Source organism: Anoplopoma fimbria, chromosome 10 (assembly GCF_027596085.1).
Source record: "Anoplopoma fimbria isolate UVic2021 breed Golden Eagle Sablefish chromosome 10, Afim_UVic_2022, whole genome shotgun sequence".
Classification (NCBI taxonomy): domain Eukaryota; kingdom Metazoa; phylum Chordata; class Actinopteri; order Perciformes; family Anoplopomatidae; genus Anoplopoma; species Anoplopoma fimbria.
The window spans coordinates 13,730,740-13,750,238 of record NC_072458.1 but is presented as its reverse complement, the minus strand read 5'-3'; the positions used below and the strand labels follow the sequence as shown (position 1 = coordinate 13,750,238).

Sequence of the window (19,499 nt, the reverse complement as noted above, 5' to 3'; positions counted from 1 at the left end):
GATATATATTTTTTTAATGACATGGCAACTAGTGGACCAGCAATGGGAGAATTCACATTAATTAAATGTAATTATTGGGTTTTAACTCACGTGAATATCTAGAGATACAAGTGTTAAAACTAAAAACAAGGGACCTAATCAGATTACACTTGTGTTAAAATGATTTACCTGACGCTATTAACTAACCAGCTAACGCTACCGAGAGCCGCTGCGCTATTTATAGCAGCTCGTCCACTTTAATCTTTTAACTTAGCTTTACCTCCTTTATGGCAACCGCAGCTGGTTGCTAGGAGACGGGAGCGGGAAAAGGGTGGGGGCGCGAAAGCTGGTGACGCAAAAAGGAAATCATTTGTGGACCAGACCGTCTCATTTCGGGACCGCTCGGTCCAGCCTTCGCGGTATTCAAAGGACCCGGCTTACGTAGACCGCGAAGGCTGGCTCCTCCGAAGGCTGCACCCGCTGGATTGGGACACAGTTAGTATTCATGTATTGTAGCTACAGCCACAGATGGGTAAGCGTATGGAATCACAACAAGACACAAACATTTGGAGCATTGGGTAATTTATTGAAAAGCAAGGCAAAAGTACAAAAGGGATCAAATGGATAATTAATTCAGCATTCATCTACGTAACCCAACACAAGAAGTGATTTAGAGGGAAAACGACCCTTATCCCAAAATAGCAGGAAATATAATCAAGAACATCCCTAGCAGTTTCCAGAGAAGCTTCATACATCTCACAACTATTTAAGAATCTCAGGTATAATTCCAATAAAATATTTCAAAACTGATCAAAAGATATTATGAAGCAAAAACACTACTCTTGATTACTTCCGAAAAACCTCTAAGACATAAATATAATATTTGCTTCAGCCTGCATGGAATCAAAACTAAATATTTAAAGTCAATCTGCTGTAAAGAAAAACACAAACAAAATATTTACACAACTAGAATATTAATGTTGTACTGATGTCTATACTTTGTGTATGTGTGTGTATCGGGGCGGGCAACATTGATACAAGCCTTCATTGTTTGTGGATGTGTGCGTGTCTGTATGTAAATTTACATTTGTGTCACCAATATTGATTTAACCAGAAAAAGCCAACAGCAGAAGTATTAAAGTGTAACTATGGTGGATTTGTTTTAGATGAACACACACATATTTATGTGTGAAGAGTGCTGTGATGCTTTCATTGTTCTGAAGATCCTGTTTGACTTCTCTCCAAAACTTATCATCCTCATTTTATTAAAGCAAACATTTTATCAGAGGAAATTCAATTTTTTTGATTGAAACTAAACAATCCAAATAATTTACTGTCACCATTTATGTTGGCTCATAGTTTTCAAATGTGTTTTTTTTTTTTATTCCAATCATTAAGCATCTACAACTAGATCCCCAACCCTGATTCAATCAGATATGATATTAATGATGAATAATCGATGAGTTCACAGTTTATGGAGGACAATGTAGTCCAGCATTTCTTGATCCAGTGTAATATTGATCCATAAACCTAAAGAGACAAAAATAAAATCATAAAATACATAAAATAGAAAAGAAAATAATTTACCATAAATGTTCAAAAACAAAGCCACTTATTTACAGAATCATTAAGACCTCAAAATATCCATGATTCAGTCTTATGAGTATTAACTTTTTGTAAGGTTGTAATCATTATGCTTATGAAGCACAAGTGCTTATTTTAATCTGGTCCAACACCATTTTAATAAATTGGTGTCACTGTATCTGTAAAGGTTAATATTTGAGTTTTAAATATTAGACTTTATCTGAGCTGCTGATGTGAAGGTCTCTGAAAACATCTGTGTCTTTCTCTTAATAATCTCACCTCACGTCAAATGAAACAGCTTCACCTTTGTTGTGGAAAAAGTCAAAGCTTTTCTTTACAGCTTCAACGTGTCACAGAGGTTTTACAGCGGATAAAGAAAGAATCACAGAAGGTTCTTCTGCACAAAGTTTAGGGGGCTTTGTTCATCAACAGCTGTGAATAGTTCATGTTCCTTATGAAGCAACTCACTGTGTGCCGGGCGCTGAGTTCATCATTCAGAGTCAGGATTCAGTCTTTTAGAGAGCTCAGAGCTGTTGTCAGAAGGCGGAGGGCATTTGGCTGAAATATAAAACAAAGACCACATTTTAGTTCTCATGTGTCAAAATGTCAGACTGTCTTCTAACACCTTCCTCCCAGTGGATATGAGACCCTCTTCTAGTCACTCACTGATAAATAAATCTCTCCTCTTACTTCACTTCTCTCTTACATCATCATGCTGTCATCACTGTAGGATGAAAAAGCAGCTCCAGAGTGTAAACCTGGAACTTTATGATCCTAAGCTCACCGCTCACTCTGACTCCTCTTGTGGATGAAAAGGCTTTATTAATCATCTGTCCCATGTACAAACCATAAACATGACAAAACAGATATTTTTCCAATAAAGATATTACAGCTTTTTATCTATTTTTCACAGTCAGAATACGGTCTGCCTCCACTCTCTTCCTATCAACAACTAGATACCTTAAAGTATTCACCAAGTGCCAAACAATTGTTGAATTAGCTCAAAGTAAACTGGCATTAAACATAATATATGAAGAATAAAAGCAAATATGATGACATAACATATCAATATTAATTTATGTTGAACTTAAATATGAATTTGTCTCTTCTAGTCATGTCATCCTGACATTACTGCTGACTGATGAAGTTTGGTTCTCTTTCACATTCTGGATAGAAGCATCAACTCAAAGCCTAGAGTCCAAACACTGATCAAATAGTACCGTCTCTGTTTGGGTCTCTCACCTTTCTTCTTTTTGTAAGCCATGAATCCAACACCAGCGATGAGGACGAGAGCAAGAACAGCCACTGCAATGATGATGATGATGGTCATGGAAGTGTTCTCTGTTGAGCAGAAAACAACAATAAAATATTCACAACCTGAACAGATGAAGCAGGTTAGAAGAGAAGAACATCCATTTATCAACCAGACCTCAATCCTGTACACACACACCATATGTTTGTCATGTTCTTTATCACTCTGTCTGTACATGATGACTGTATCTATGCTTGTTGATCTCTTCTAGCTGTGTTGTCTCTGTTTAGCTGTATGTCTATGTTGCTTTCTGTCACACATGTTGTTTCTTGACACAACAAGATGGAAGAAACGTACAACAAAACTCTTGAAGGAAAAAAAACTTTCCATCGACATAAAAATACACAAACTGTTACAGTGAACTAAATGTGTGCTTCCCACCTTCATCACTTCTGATTTCAGTCTCACCTTGGTTGGTCCTGATCACAGCTTTGTCCAGTCTGGTGACGATGTCCTCCGTCACACCAGACAGCTGAAACACACACTCGTACCTCCCCCAGTCTCCAGCTGGGACTGATGGAAGTTTCAGGTCAACGCTCATCTGGAAGGATCCATCCTGGTTGGGGAGGATCTCTCCGTGGTCCACGTCCTCATGGAGCTCCTCTCCTTCTCTCCTCCAGAACAGTGAAGCTCTGTCAGGGTAGAAACCTGTAGCGTGGCAGCTGACTGGAGAGGAGGGAGTCTTCTGGAGGAGAGACACTGAGGGACGCTCTGGAGAGTAAAGAGAAAGACGGGTTATAGGTTCTTTATTATTATTATTCACTGTGTATTAATATTATCATTCCTGTTTGAGGTAATCTATTTTAAATGCCTTAGTAAAACATACTCTTTATATGTATGTATGAAAGCAATGCAAATAAAAAAAGTCTTAGAAGTTTAATTGATAAAAGAAGAGAGACGGAGGGGATAAAAAGACAGATGAAGAGAGGTGAGAGATTAGAGAAGGGAGGAGGACAGTGAGTGAGAAAGCGAGAGAGAGAGAGAATGGAGGGACAGAGAGGTGAAGAGTGTGAGGGAGAAGATGTGGTGAAGGAGAGAAGGAGGCAGAGAGATGAAGAGAGGTGACGGAGGAGACATGTGATGTAATGTGACTGTTGGTCAGAAACAAGAGAAGGTGTATGAGCATTGTGTCCATTAAACTACATCAGGTCATGTGATTCTACCTGTTCTCATCAGAGAGCTCCTCCCGTGGTTCACATACTTCTTCAGCCACTCAGGACAAATCTGAGTCAGGTAGTTCTTTTCCTGTGCTATCTCAGCTCTGTTATTATCCCACTTGTGTTTGGTGATGACAGCCTGTGGTTTGGGAGCGATCCATGTCTCTGTCTTCTGGTCAAATGATATGAAGTCTTCTCCATCATAACCATCTTGAAAATAACCTTTGACCTCATCGGTCTCATCATCCCAATCACAGCCGTACATCCTCTGGTTAATGTGGACACCTGAGAGAGAGCGAGATTAAAGATTAGGCCTTAAACCAGAGTGAGATCACAGCCCAGTCACCTCTCATCAGTTGGTATCACATCTTCACCACAGAGACACACTGATCCACAGACACCACAGCAGAGGAGCTACACCTCCTGCTGTCATTGGCTGGATGGAAGCCACTTACAGCCAACCATCAGCTGGACAGTGTGGACGTCTCAGAGAGAGAGACAGGGAGGCAGAGCATGCTGGGAAACAGAGGGACGTCCTGACACTGTCCATGTCCTCTTTACACCACAGAGACACAGAGCCTCCACTGAGACCAACATTTTGTCTCCACTGGCGAAGGTGCTGTGTCTGCATGTGAGCTGCAGGAACACACACACACACACACACACACACACACACACACACACACACACACACACACACACACACACACACACACACACACACACACACACACACACACACAAGTCCTGACTACTACTACTTGGACCAGTCCAACAATGTGAGAGACTAGAGAGCAGACTGTCCTCAGCAGAGCTCATCTGATCTCATCTGGAGTTCTACTTTATATTTAGGGATTTTCATCATCAATTCTGTTTTTCATTAACAGATTAACCGTTTACTTATTTTAAAATGTCAGAAAATAGTGAAAATGTCCGTCAAGTTCTGAGAGGATGAGGTGAAATCTTCTTCAGTGTGAACAACACTGAACAGTATTAAAAAGGAAATGATATTAAACAGAGAAGAGCAGAACATTCTCATATTTGAGAAACTGACACTAGACAATGTTTGACATGTTTACTTGATAAAAGACTTGAGGGATCATCTGATCCTCAATATTTGCGTCAATTCATTTTCTGTTTAACAACTAATCGATTCATTGTTTCAACACTATATAAGTTTATTATGGCATAAACACACTGCAGTTAGGTAAAGGTATTTGACTCTAATCTGTATTATACTCCATATTTAGGGCTCTAACTAATTATTCTCATTTTTGCTGATTATTTATAACTATTTTCAATGAATCAATAAATATTTTACACTGTAAGATGTCAAATAATTGTGAAAACGATCGTCAAGTTCAGAGTGGCTGATGACATTTATAAATTGCTTCTTTTGTCTGAACAACACTGAACAGTGTTTCATTCATAATGATATAAAACAGAGAAAAGGAACAAATTGTCACACTGAGAAACCTGAACTAGAAACGGTTTGACATTTTGGTTGATAAGACCTTTAACTAAATACTGTAGCAAAAAAACACACTGTGGTCAAGTAAAGGTAATCTAATCTAATCTGTAGTTCTACTATATATTTAAGGATAAAACTAACGATTCTTGTAGTTATTGATTATGTAATGACTATTTTTCAATCAATCAATGAATAGTTTTCACTGTAAAATGTCAAGAATTAGAGAAAGATGTCCGCCAAGTTCTGGGAGGATGAGGTGAAATCTTCTTCTTCTGCCTGAACAACACTGAACAGTATTTAATATGAAATGATATAAAACAGAGAAAAAAAAGAAAATTCTTATATTTGATAAGGTAGAACTAGAAAATCCTCTTCTTAAATATTATCTAATAATAAAGGAAAATGTTGCCAATTCATTTTCTAACTATCTAAACAAATGGATAAATGGTTTCAGCACTTTATATGTTTATTATGGCATGAAAACACTGTGGTCAAGTATGGTTCACCTAATCTGCAGTTATGTATGTATATATACATATATATATGTATATTATGGGATGGACACACTGTGTATCAGTGCAGTGGAGTGAAACCTGTGATCTGGATGAGACATGTACCATCCAGCTCTATTCAAACATGCTGCTACTCCTCTCATATGAGGCCCAGCAGCAGCAGCCTGCGTCCCGTTTACAGTCCTGCTCCCTACTTTGAGAAAGCAGACAGTAATGTTCCTCTAGCAGCTGTGTGTGTTAAACCGCTGTGATCAACGGCTTCCTGCAGCACAGTTATCAGAACCAACTCACTGTGGGCCGTTCAGTAGAGTAGTTCTGATCGGATCCAGTGGAGATAAAGAGTTAATGATCTCTGCTGGTTATTATGGGATGGACAGAAACACTGTATCAGTGCAGTACAGCAGCATCCAGTCGTCTCAGTGGCAGTAATGCTTCTGATGAGTCTGACTGTTTCAGCCAAGAAAAGACGTCAAACTGTTTATCTGTGTGTGTGTGTGTGTGTGTGTGTGTGTGTGTGTGTGTGTGTGTGTGTGTGTGTGTGTGTGTGTGAGAGAGTGTATGTGTGTGTGTCTGCGCTTTGACATTTGTTTTCTAAGATACATTGATGAAAATATAAACAAAATGTGTGAGACATAAACAAACCTCCAGTCTGGTTGAAGCGCTGTTTTGCTGTTTCAATGTTGGCTTTGAAGGTCTGCTGGGAGCCCAAAAGTTTCAGTCTGCCCCTGCCAGTACGTAGGATCATCTTCTGTGGCTTTGCTCATCCAGTCCTGTTTGGGTTCTGCTCTCCTGGTGTTACTGTCATAGTGAACCATCTGAATTCATCAACCAACCCAACAGCCACAAACTCTGGGAAGTTTGGGACTCCAGAGGACGCAGTGTAGAAATACTTCAGAGAGTGAGTCACTGTAACAAAAAGATCATGTCATCATTTCATCTTTGCTATCACACTTTAATAAATCACTGAACAATGTTGTTTTCCTTCTCACAGAATCAAAAAGAACTACAGTTCATTAAAGACATCCTAATAATATCTGCTGTGCACTAAATAAAAAAAAATACATTTCACTCCAGAAACCCTTTGTTTTTCCTGATGGTTTTATCGTGAAAAATGTATTTATTTAGAAATAAAAAATAAACTGAGTTAAATATTTAGATCATGCAGTTGTGTACCTGACTTTTATTGATAGAAAGCAGTTTGTTAAAACAGGTGTACTTTCTTTTTCTATTTCTAATTTAATCTTCTTTGTCTCATCTTCTTCAGGAAGCATCATTAGTAGTTTACTGTTCTGTTTCATGATATGAAGTCCTTTATGGTCTCTATTTTATATGATAAAGTGTGACCACTGATAACTTACGTTTCTTCTTCTGAGGTTTTTAATATTAACTTTGAACTCTGTGAGTTTCTTGAAGCTCAAACTGGCAGCACTTCTCCTCATACGGATTCAACGTGGGTTGTTTTGCTGTTTTTATTGCTGTTGTCATTTTTCATATTAAATAATTATTGATTTCATTTTTTTATGTTGTTGTCGGAGGGTTTGTGGATTTCAGATGTTTGAGAATAAAGGTTATTTTTTTTAAATACAACCAACAACAAAAATCTTCCCTCACTTTCATAAGTCTTTATTTATGTTAACTGAAGAAATATGTTTAAGTTTAACTCCATTTATCTTCTTAGAAAACTTAATCTGCTGAATTTTATAACAATCTCAGAAAAATGTTAACGGATGGACACAGCTTTAATTTTATAAACTTTTCAGTAATATTGGATCTAGTTTCTATCAGTATCAGTGGGATAAAAAGAAGATTTTTATTAACTCTAATATCTTTTGTTAAATTCCAACCTTCCCTCTACCATGAACTGATGTGTATTCAATCAGTCCTGATACTAAAAGTGTTACTACTTTTTCTTCTAAGTATCAGCAGAGTAAACTTTCTGCAGGTGTCTGTGAGTTTTGTGGATCAAGTTATCGTCCGTTCAGAATCCTTCACTGTCCTCTGTGTATGAATGCATGTTTTTAATATTTCTGTGTTTAAAAATCATGCACTGGTTACAAATCTGTCCGAAGAATAAATCTATTTCCTGTAAATACATCAAATACTTCAACAGTACTGCCGGATGGATGGTGGATTTTTGAGGCCGATACTGACGTCAATATAGTTTAAAAATGTAAATATTTCAGTTGAAAGTATTTTTAATACAAACAGATAAAATAAACAAACTTAATAGAGATCCATTAGTTGTTGTTTTTTGGCGAACAAGATACAAGTGTGACATTTCACAGTTTAAATATGAACTTGTGCTCTCTGGAGGACAAACCATGAAGACACTGTTTATGAATGACCTCATGACATTTCTTCACTTACATTTATTGTTACTCATCAGCCAATATGTTTAAACCTATATATCTGCAATAAGCTAATATTGACAATTAATATCGCCGGCTGATGCATCAGTCCAGCTCGACTCAACAGCATCAGTGTGATGTAATCTGAACCAACCAACAAAACGCAGGATTAAAGCTGATGTGTGTTTCAGTGTTTGGAGTCAAGTTTCATAATTTTCTGAGCTATGACTTTAAATATTTAGATAATATGTAGAGGTCAAACAATATAACGATATGAACTCAATATTTATGTTTATTACGTTGTCATTGATTTTGTGTCTTTTTCTGTGTGTACATATTATTCTCTAAACCTTTTTATTTATTTATGAACTATGAGAGGGTGATGTATAATATTATTTTCTTCTTGTTCCTTTTCAATAATAAAACATGTATTATTTGGTAACAGATAATTCATATTTTGTAATATTTTGAAGTGATTGAAAAATGAAGATAATTCATGAGTAATGTATTAAGTGTCAGTAATTGAGTTTATTAGTGGACGAAATTAAATATTGTACCAACAAAGCAGGAAGTAGTTTAGCTTCAGCGGGAAAACAACCATCAACTGATTGTTGATAAAAGTAAAAGTGCACAGCCTCCTGGAGAGATGAAATGAACCGACGTGATTCCTGACTGTATGAATATGTGCATTATGTCTAATTAATGAAAATAACTAATACAAAATATTTACATAATTCATAAAATGACAGTCGTATTGTAAAAAGCACTGCATTAACACAGCACACATTTAATATAAAACATGAACAACTTAAATATATAAATGAAAAAGGTCACTGCATACAGTTTAGGACATGACTCCATGTTTTCATATTATGGTCTTTATTAATCTGACGTCACGCTGACGTTTCAGCTTCACACCCTTTCACTCTTAATGCTCCTGATGTTATAAAATAAAGGATTTACTAACGTGGACTTTAAGATCGTTTGTTTCTTTTTCTATCATTTTTCTACAGTCAACGAGGAAATCCTGGATGTAAACATCGAAGACTATCAACAGAACCTTAAACTGATAAATACAGTACATACAGACACGAAGTATTTCTTCTTTTACAATCAAACTACTTATAAAACAAAGTGTTAACTGACCTGCCGTCGCTCCATGAAGGCTTATTATCATCAGGAGAGTCACAGTCTTCGGCTCCATAGTGAGATGTCCCACCTGAGGTTCCGTTTCTTTTTATTCTGACGGAGATAAAGTCATGAAGTCTGTTCAGCTCAAGGATCAGGACTGAAATGAAGGAGAGACAACGAGGATCGCTGACTTCAACCCTATCTGAGCCAATGGGAATTTAAGCTGAGCATCTACGTCACTAGTAGCTAGGTAGAACTGCTCCACGCAGGTTGTCAACGAAAGGGAAAGTAAAGTGATGCTGTTTCAGCCTGTGAGAGGATGAGGAGAGAGGGCACGCGGGCCTTTATCCTCATGTTCTCATATGAAGGAGTATGTTTACCTCCTGCTGCTCGGGTCTTCTTCAAGGATTTGTAGGCTAAGGTCATGTGACGTGCAGAAACGTGTTCATGTTGTGGGAGGTCAAAGGTCACACTGCCAGCTACACATCAGGTACTCTTATTGTTGTTGTGTTCTGTTTGGCTGCTCTGTGATTGACAACTGTCCTGATCATCATGTCGCCCACAAACAACCCCTCCAATGAGCTGTAGATGTGCTACAGAGTGGAGGTGGTGAGGTGCTCCCCCTAGCGGTTCTCACCTGCACCTGATGTTCAGCAGGACAGCTTCTCAGAGTGACTCTTATGATGTGTTCTGTTCAACAGATCATTCCAAACCCAACACTAGAAGTGATTTAGAGCATCACTGTTTCCTACAAAACAAAACCTTCCTTGTCCCAAAATACTATCAGGGAATATAATCTAGTAGATTTCTACCAGCTGAGACGCTTCAAACATCACACAACCCTTTTAGAATCCAGGCTAATATTTAAATATAATAATGTTTCAAATCAGATCTAAAGATATTGTGAAACATACTCTTGATTATTATTATTATTGTAAAATACTATTATTATTTGCTTCAGATTGGTTATCATAATTAAAAATTTAAAGAAATATACAAGTAAACTATTTACACAACTGGAAAATAAACGTTGTACTGACATCTATATATATATATATATATATATATATATATATATATATATATATATATATATATATATATATGTTGTGTAATTTATCCAGGCACACTCACTCCTTTTTGGCTCCAACCGGCCGTTTATTCTGGTAATATAATAATAAAATAATAATAATAATAATAAAATGAGGGTTCTCACAGCCGATTCGCGGCAACAAGCTCCGGGAACTGCCAAAGCAAAGAAACAATTATTTTAGCTAACTGACATTTCTTATTAAGATAGCAAGTGACATAACGTGGTGAACTTAACAAATTACTAACAGTTATCACTTTGAAGCATAAGTAATCATCTTTAGCATATAACATCTCGAAAATACAATTCTACGAACAAAAGATGAATGTGTCTCGATATTAAAACGGAGCTTGTTACATATTAACCTCCTACCATGGAGACAGCGGACAGCAGACTGCTAAATGAACACGGGGCGCACCGCTCAAGTCTGCAGGGGCCCAGCAGAGGGCGCTCGTGCCACACCCGTTAGTGATGACAAGTGGAATCAATGACTCCGCTACATATATTTAACCCCATCAATCCATTACACATCCAGATTATCCTGCTGGGAGTGGAGGGGGACTGGAGTCAATCCCAGTTCACACTGGGCCAGAGCTGGAGTCCAGTTTATCCCCAGCAGTGACACAGATAGACAACCATTACACTGACTCCTACGGGAGATTTAGGGTGTCCAGTTCACGTAGCGTGTTTGTGGATGGTGCTGGTTGATCTGCAGTGTTTCACCCAGTGATGGAACCCAACCAGAGAACCAAAGAACCTCTTCCTCAGTATAAACAGTGAAGGAGACTCTACTGGTTATAATGTCTCTTATGTCATCACATCACCAGATCCTACCGGTGTATATGTGACAGTGGTAATGCACGCATGTGGATGTGTGTGTGTCTGCGTATAAATTTAAATTTGTGTTACCAATATTGATTTAACCAGAAAAAGCCAACAGCAGAAGTATTAAAGTGTAACTGTGGTGGATATGTTTTAGATGAACACACAAATGTTTATGTGTGAAGAGTGCTGTGATGCTTTCATTGTTCTGAAGATCCTGTTTGACTTCTCTCCAAAACTTATCATCCTCATTCACACAGGACACTGATGTGCTGAAATGTTGAGATGAATGTTATCCATTCATTTATTATGCATATAGGAACACATACATGTATATCTGCATAGCTCTGTCTGTGCCATGATAACAATGTCCATCTATGTTGTGTAATTGTTTAATTCATTCAGTATTTAATTGATCAGGTTTCATTCAATGATTCATGTCAAACTATTTGGTATCATTCTTCAGCTGAGATAGCACCGAGTTCAAATATGAAAGAGGTAAAACGACTTTTTAAGTAACCAGTATTAATTCCATAAAGTACGGTTAAAGGAAATAATCAAGATAGTTCTTAAGATGGGAGGGGTGCAATAGAACTGCCCCCCTTACTCAAGAAGATAAAGCAAGGAGACGTCAGAGGACCTCACTCTCTCCTCTCTTCCACAGAACACAACTCTGGACGTTGACGCTGAAGGGTGGTCTCCTCCGTGGTCTCTGTCCGTCTCCGTGGTCTCTGTCCGTCTGCAGGCTTGAAGGCCCTGTGAGCAGAGACCTCTCCATAGGCTGAGAGGACCTCCAGCCGGCCTAAGAAGCAATTACCTGAAGAAGCCTTCCTCCACCTGGTTTCTGAAATACTACAAATATGATTGATTGAATTTGAATCCTGCACCCCAGATCTCTTCCTCGTGGTTCTGCCGGTTCTGCCTCTTCTCTGGTATTCCGTTCCAGGTCTAACTACGGCCCTCCTATGTCGTCTAATGTGCCATGCAGCTCCGACCTGCGATGCATCAATGTGCTGAAGATTAACTCCAGCAACTATTGAGCGCAACATATCCTAAACTGGCAAAGATGCCCTAACGTCCCCTGCTGCTACAAAGGGGGGTGAAGAGACGACTCATCCTCGTGCCGAGAGAGATGAAGACGAGGAAGAACGGTTCAAGCCGAACCTCAATGAAGAAGACGACCAGGTTCCGAAAACATCAGAGAAAGCCGAATCAACTGCCACTGAGCAAGAGATGGAAGAGTGTGATTCAACCAACTACAATCATCCAACCAGATGCAGAGGCCTTCAGAGTAACTGCCGCCATTCCATGCAGCTTTACCTCCAATCTGCCCATCAGAGCCGTCAGGTGAAACAACACCATTCCCAGATGTAAACGAGTTTGATGTTACTAGACCAAATAAATCACATTAGTCACATTATAAAATAATCTTACATATAAATATCTTAGACCAAAAGATCTGAATTAGATTTAACTTAAACTAATATAAAGATGCTCCACAATCTTCCCTGGTGCTTCTCGAACTCTCAGCTTGAACTAAATCATTCAAACTAAATTTAATGTAAAACGTCAATCGACTAAATTGATTAATCAGTCAATGATATGAGTCACTGATTCTACCTGGTCACATTTAATCCTTTTAATTAGTTGGGGTTCATTATTCTTTCCCTTTATTCTGTTTATTTTATGTTTAGTAGTTTAATTTGTGTGTGTATATGAAGCAATAGGACAATGTACACCTTGAGAAGAACTCCGTAGCAACCCTGAGATTAAGATATAATTGATAATTGATAAATATCACATTTTGAAGTTTTACCTGTTTTTCCAAAATAGGGTGGCGTCAAACTTAAGTCCTATGTCAATTTCTGTTAGGTAAACTAATAGTGTTAAGTTCGAGTACTATCGTTCTTTTATACTAATTTAAGGGTTTCTAAATCCTAATTGAGTTATTTAAACTAGTTACCAATTGCTTTATTTATTTCTTCTAATGTGATGTCTGCTATAATGAAATCATTCTGTCTTTTGCCAATACAGGGTAAATCCAATTTATTAAGAACATTTTTCATTACTTCCTCTTTAGTATCAGAGGTTTCTGTATATAAATGTTTATAACAGTTTAGGAAAATAGTTTCTATTTCTTCTGGGTGATATTTGATTTGTCTCTGCGTCCCGTATCTTATGAATAGTACGATCCACTTGTTGTTCACGTAAACGTCGGGCAAGTAACTTGGCTGCCTTAGGACCTAACTCATAATATGTCTGCTTGTAAAATCGTGCCTTCTTCTCAACATCTTGCTCTAATAAATCATTAATCTGTTTCCTTAATTGTTGTATATGCTCTAATAGTTTTGGATCTCTGTTGTTTTGATGTTGTTACTCTACATTTGACAAGTCTACTCCTTGATCTTCTTTTTTAAATTTAAGGCTGTTATAGCAATTCATTTGCCACGTATCACAGCCTTTAATGAATCCCAGAGTATAGACGGATCCACCTCACCATTGTCATTAAATTTCAAATATTCTTTAATTTCCAATTTAATCTGTTTTGTCGCTGCTTTGTTATTTGACAATCCTATATTTAACCTGCACCCCGTATTCCGCCTCCTTCCATCTAGGTGAATTGTCAAATGCAGTGCACTATGATCAGAGACATCGGTTGCATCGGTTAACTTTTGTTAACTTGTTCTTATTTTTCTTTAGACACATATGCATATACCTTCAGCTTCCAGTGCAATAACATCAAATAATGATTTGAAAAATAGTTTGTAACTATCAGGAGGCGCATATACATTTGTAATGGTCTTGATTTTTTTTTTATTAAAGAGGGGTGCCAGTCAGAGTCAGGTCTGACAAATAATAATTATAAATGGAAAGAAAATAGGTCAGTCAAACCATACAAAACAATACAATAAATACCCAGTAGTAACGAAATATGTCACCAAAAAACATTGCTGCATGAACAAATAGACAACAACTCAGTTCCACTTCAAGACATGTATTCAAACAAGGGAGAAAAACAATTAGGGTAGATATGGGTTGAGTGTGTGACCCACAATCTCAAAGTTCAGTCCACTGGGTATTGATTCCGTTTGGTGTTTTTCACAAACACAAACAGTTTAGTCCAATCCAGTATCGCTAAAAAAAAGACAACTCAAAAACTCCCCTCCGGTTGTTACCGTGGCCCAGAGACCAACAGACTCTAGATTTCAGTGGAGGTGAGTATTCAAACTATGCGGTTTGTTTAAGGGCTGTGATTGGATGATTGGTTGATTGTGGGCGTTGGCTGTTGTGAATATGAATGAACTCTTGTCAGGTGGTGATGATGTAATGCGTCCGACGGCTGGTCGCTACAAATGTACTAACGTTACTATATCCTTTTCAATCCTTCCCTTTACAATGAGATATCTGCCATCCTTTTCTTTTATTTCTTTGTAGGATTCAAACTTAATCTTTTTAGATACAAGAATAGCTATCCCTCTTCTATGACTTTGCACGTATGAATTATAGTAAGTATTTTTTAAACCAAATCGCTAAATTTTCTCATGTTCTTGTCGAGAAAGATGAGCTTCCTGCAAAAACACTATATCCATCTTCTCTTTTTTCAATTTGGCCATTACCTTAGATCTTTTAATTGGATTTCCCGATCCATTCACGTTTAAGGACATTAGCTTTATCTCATCAGGCTGCATGAAAAACTAAACTGAAAAGATCTCTCACCATTATGCTCCCACAAGCTGACCTTAAGAACCTTAGGTAACAACTGAAACACATCAACCAGCCTAGAACGGCTTAGAACAAGCATTAGAACCATGAAATAACAGGACTTTCCTCAGTTTGAGTTGAGGGGGGGAAATACCTCTCACAGAGAAAGGGCCCCCTCCCAATTAGTCCGTTACAGGCTGTCTCTTACTTAAATGTGAGTTCGTTGGCAGAGCTGAACTCTCACTACCCCCGCTAGTCAGCACATGAATATAATACAGTATATTAGGGACCGAGTATTTACCATGTGCTCTTATTCACTACTGTCCTGGTGGATACGCATCTTATTAAAGGGCGTCTGGAAACGGACACCTTTATCTTTGAGCCCTTTTGATGTTGGCGTATGCCTTGCGCTGTTGAAGAACTGTGGCCGTATAATCATGGTCAAAATACAGCCGTTTCTCTTCAATCATGATTTTCTGTCACCAGGCTTTTTGGACAACCATCTCCTCAATGCTGCATTGCTGGAAATGAACTATAAAGGATCTCGGAGGCGAGTTGGGGCCAGGTTTCGGTGCAAGGGCTCTGTGGGCGCGTTGTATCTGTAAATCCACATCACAGTTTAGTTTGAGTTCGGTTCGGAGGAGTTTTTCAACAAACTCCGCCGCCGACTAACCTTCCACGCCCTCTTGTACGCCGTGGATCTGCAGATTGTTTCGTCTGGCTCTTGACTCTATGTCGTTCAACTTGTCCTTGAGTTTCTGCTGAACCTGTACCATTTGTAGCAGAGTAGCTAGCCTCCGCACTCCACGTTTTTGTGTCATCGACCCGGCTCTCCATCTCGTTCATCTTCTCAATCTGCTCCTGCATGGCTTGCATATTTGTAGCTAGCTGCTGATTGACGTCGTGTTTAAACTCGAGAAACTCTGCTCTCATATCACTTTTGATTTCATCCTTGAACGTTTTCGGGTCTTGTTTTAGTTCTGATTTGAGGTCACTGATCTGCTTACTTATAGCCTAAATTCCCGTGCGCACCGTTCCCGTCGTTGAGTCGCCGCCATGTTGGGCTTCTTCTCCCTGCATGTCGTCTTCGGCTTGTTCTGCACGGTGTGAATCTTTCACCGGTTTATCTTGCGTCCCTTTACCTTTGCTTTTGTTCCCCCCCTTCATACTTTTAACACAGTTTTCGGGGGGTCAAAAATACGACAACCCACGGGAGCCAAAAGTTCAGCCTGCCATCTTGTCTGTAACCAACCGGAAGTCACGTTTTTCATATTTCTGTGTTTAAAATTCATGCACTGGTTACAAATCTGTCCAAGAATAAATCTATTTCCTGTTAATACATTAAATACTTCAACAGTACTGCCAGACGGATGCTGGATTTTTGAGGCCGATACTGACGTCAATATAGTTTAAAATTGTAAATATTTCACTTGAAAGTATTTTTAATGTAAACATATAAAATAAACAAACTTAATACAGATCCATTAGTTGTTTTTTGTGACCAAGATACGAGCTAAGTGTGACATTTCACAGTTTAAATATGAACTTGTGCTCTCTGGAGGACAAACCATGAAGACACTGTTTATGAATGACCTCATGACATTTCTTCACTTCCATTTATTGTTATTCATCAGCCAATATGTTTAAACCTATATATCTGCAATATGTTTAAACCTATATATCTGCAATAAGCTAATATTGACAAATAATATCAGTCCAGCTCGACTCAACAGCATCAGTGTGATGTAATCTGAACCAACCAACAAAACGCAGGATTAAAGCTGATGTGTGTTTCAGTGTTTGGAGTCTCATTTTCTGAGCAATGACTTAAAATATTTAGAGAATATGTAGAGGTCAAACAATATGCAATTGCAAATTTTCCCGACTAATAAAGGATTATCTTATGAAGATATGAACTCAATATTTATGTTCAGTACGTTGTCATTGATTTTGTGTGTTTTTCTGTCTGTACATATTATACTCAAGACCTTTTTATTTATTTATGTACTATGAGAGGGTGATGTTCCTTTTCAATGATAAAATATGTATTATTTGGTTACAGATAACAATTAATATTTTGTAATATTTTGAAGTGCACTCAAAAAAACGATTCTTGGCCATCATAAATATGAAGCAATATTTTTGAGTAAAGTGTAACTAAAATAGATAAAATCAAAACTTTATTGATCCAAAAAATTGAACTTAATATAAATATGCTTAGCATAAACTGAATGTAAACGAATCAAATAAACTTGACTTACTTACTTTACTAACTTTACTACTGGAGCCCAAAAGGAATGTGCGAGAGTGAGGAAACGTCACTTCACCGACGTGACTCGTGAGCTCTGCGCGTGGATTTGGCAATCTGACCAGATTCTGACCGAAAAAATAATGGACAAAGTTACAAGGTAAGTCCAATCATTTGCCATCTGAAGTGATGTGTTAAGCAATATGTTACTTCAGAAGAATTTGTATTACGAAGACGGATATAGTTCTTTTGCCAATTATATAATTTAGTTTAGCAGTGTCCGAGAATGCTAAATGTCCTGCTATGTGATTTAGCACTTCCAAAGAGAGGAGCTGTGCTTCCAGGTATTAATCATTTGCCAGAGATGACAAGCAGAGGACCTCCAGCAGAGATGACAGTATTCTTACAGGTATTACAGCAGAGATGACAGTATTCTTACAGGTATTACAGTATTCTTACAGGTATTACAGACAGTATTCTTACAGGTATTACAGTAGAGATGACAGTATTCTTACAGGTATTACAGTAGAGATGACAGTATTCTTACAGGTATTACAGTAGAGATGACAGTATTCTTACAGGTATTACAGTAGAGATGACATCCACTATCTGGCTAGTCTCATCATGGTTCGCTAGCACTTGCTATCCGGCTAAGCACTAGCTAGCAACACAGTTTACATGATGAGACGCTAACACCACTGGTTGTAGTACACTGCGGTCCCCATCGCGACTAGCGTCCGATAATAGGCCTCGTTTCGCTGATGCCCCGAGGCGGAACGCCCTTCGGCTACCAATGGTTAGGCTACTGCCCTTCAGGCCGCGTCATGGAGCCCACTGAGCTGTTCAACAGGGCAACGATTCAAACTGTAAAAAAACATGTAATGCTAAGATTAGCTTTTCTCATGATCTAATGAAAATATATGCAGTCAAGAGGATTATGCTTGTGTTTTCAGGAATGTGTAGCAAATTACACGTACGACATAATCATTTGATCCATGGTTAACATGAAAATATGATAACTGCAGCTTTAAGTAATGTGAAGTTAGCATCCGGTTCATTCCCAGTTGGTGTTAGGGTTTCAAATGCAATGAATGTTATTTGGCCTATTGACAGTAAACATAAATATAGATTAACATAAAATGGTACATGGTGGCGACTGTGGCTCAGTGGAGAGCAGGGTCGTCCTCCAATCAGAGGATCGGCTGTTCGATCCCTGGGTGCATCCCAAGTCTCTTATTTGTCGTTTCCTCACTCCTCGATCCTCGCTTGAACCGGAAGTCGTTCTGCGGCGCCATATTGACAGCCGTCCTAAAGCTCTTACTTTGGCATCGAGGAGCGAGGAGGGATCTCCGAGGAGCCATGAGCGAGGATGCACAAGATCATCCTTCCAGGAAGTGTTTTGAGGGCCGACACGCCCCCTCATCGTTAATAAGTTATCTGATTGGATGCTGCAGCCGATCGTACTGATCTGATATAGCTCATCATCACTGGAGTTTTTATACCAGAGTGAGGACAGATCACAGATTAAACAGATGGAAAAATCCAAGAAAGTTAAAGAGTTGCAGTTGGAGTCTGTTTGTCAGTAAAAACACTTTATACATAATGTCTTGTCATTTCCATTCAGTCCCGTGAGGCTGACAGTTCCTGAGTGTCGGTTTGATGAGTTATGTAATTCCAATTTACCCCGAAACATTGAGCCTAATAAATCAATTCCAGTGTTTAGGAGACACCATAATCATATTCTGGATTATTTATCACAATGGATTATTTATCACAATCCGAATTTCAAAACATAGACCTTTAATAATTAATAAATAAGACAAACGCATTCCGCCGTTAGAAATCAGTCCTGTGCTTATGAGAAGGACACAGAACATAGTAAAATATACTAAGAACATAGTATAAATACACAGAGCACAGTATAAATACACAGAACATAGTTTAAATACTCAATGCAGTTTGTTAAACAGGTAACAGGCTGCAGAGAGAAATACATTTCTACTCTGGAAGTGATGATTACTCTGTGTCATTATTAATATTAGTACAGTGATGATTACTCTGTGTCATTATTAATATTAGTAGTGATGATTACTTTGTGTCATTATTATTAGTACAGTGATGATTACTTTGTTTCATTATTAAT

At 38.1% G+C, this 19,499-nt stretch overlaps 1 protein-coding gene across 1 annotated transcript; it reads right to left on the bottom strand.

The window, feature by feature from the left end:
• Positions 1-544: 544 nt before the first annotated feature.
• Positions 545-9,674, bottom strand: LOC129097327 (H-2 class I histocompatibility antigen, Q9 alpha chain-like). Its single transcript, XM_054606148.1, is given in 9 exon segments — positions 545-1,509; positions 2,032-2,121; positions 2,806-2,904; positions 3,284-3,586; positions 4,039-4,317; positions 6,658-6,731; positions 6,733-6,835; positions 6,838-6,921; positions 9,510-9,674. Coding segments are annotated over 8 exon segments (1,068 nt in total). The 5' UTR covers positions 9,568-9,674; the 3' UTR covers positions 545-1,509; positions 2,032-2,053.
• Positions 9,675-19,499: the final 9,825 nt, after the last annotated feature.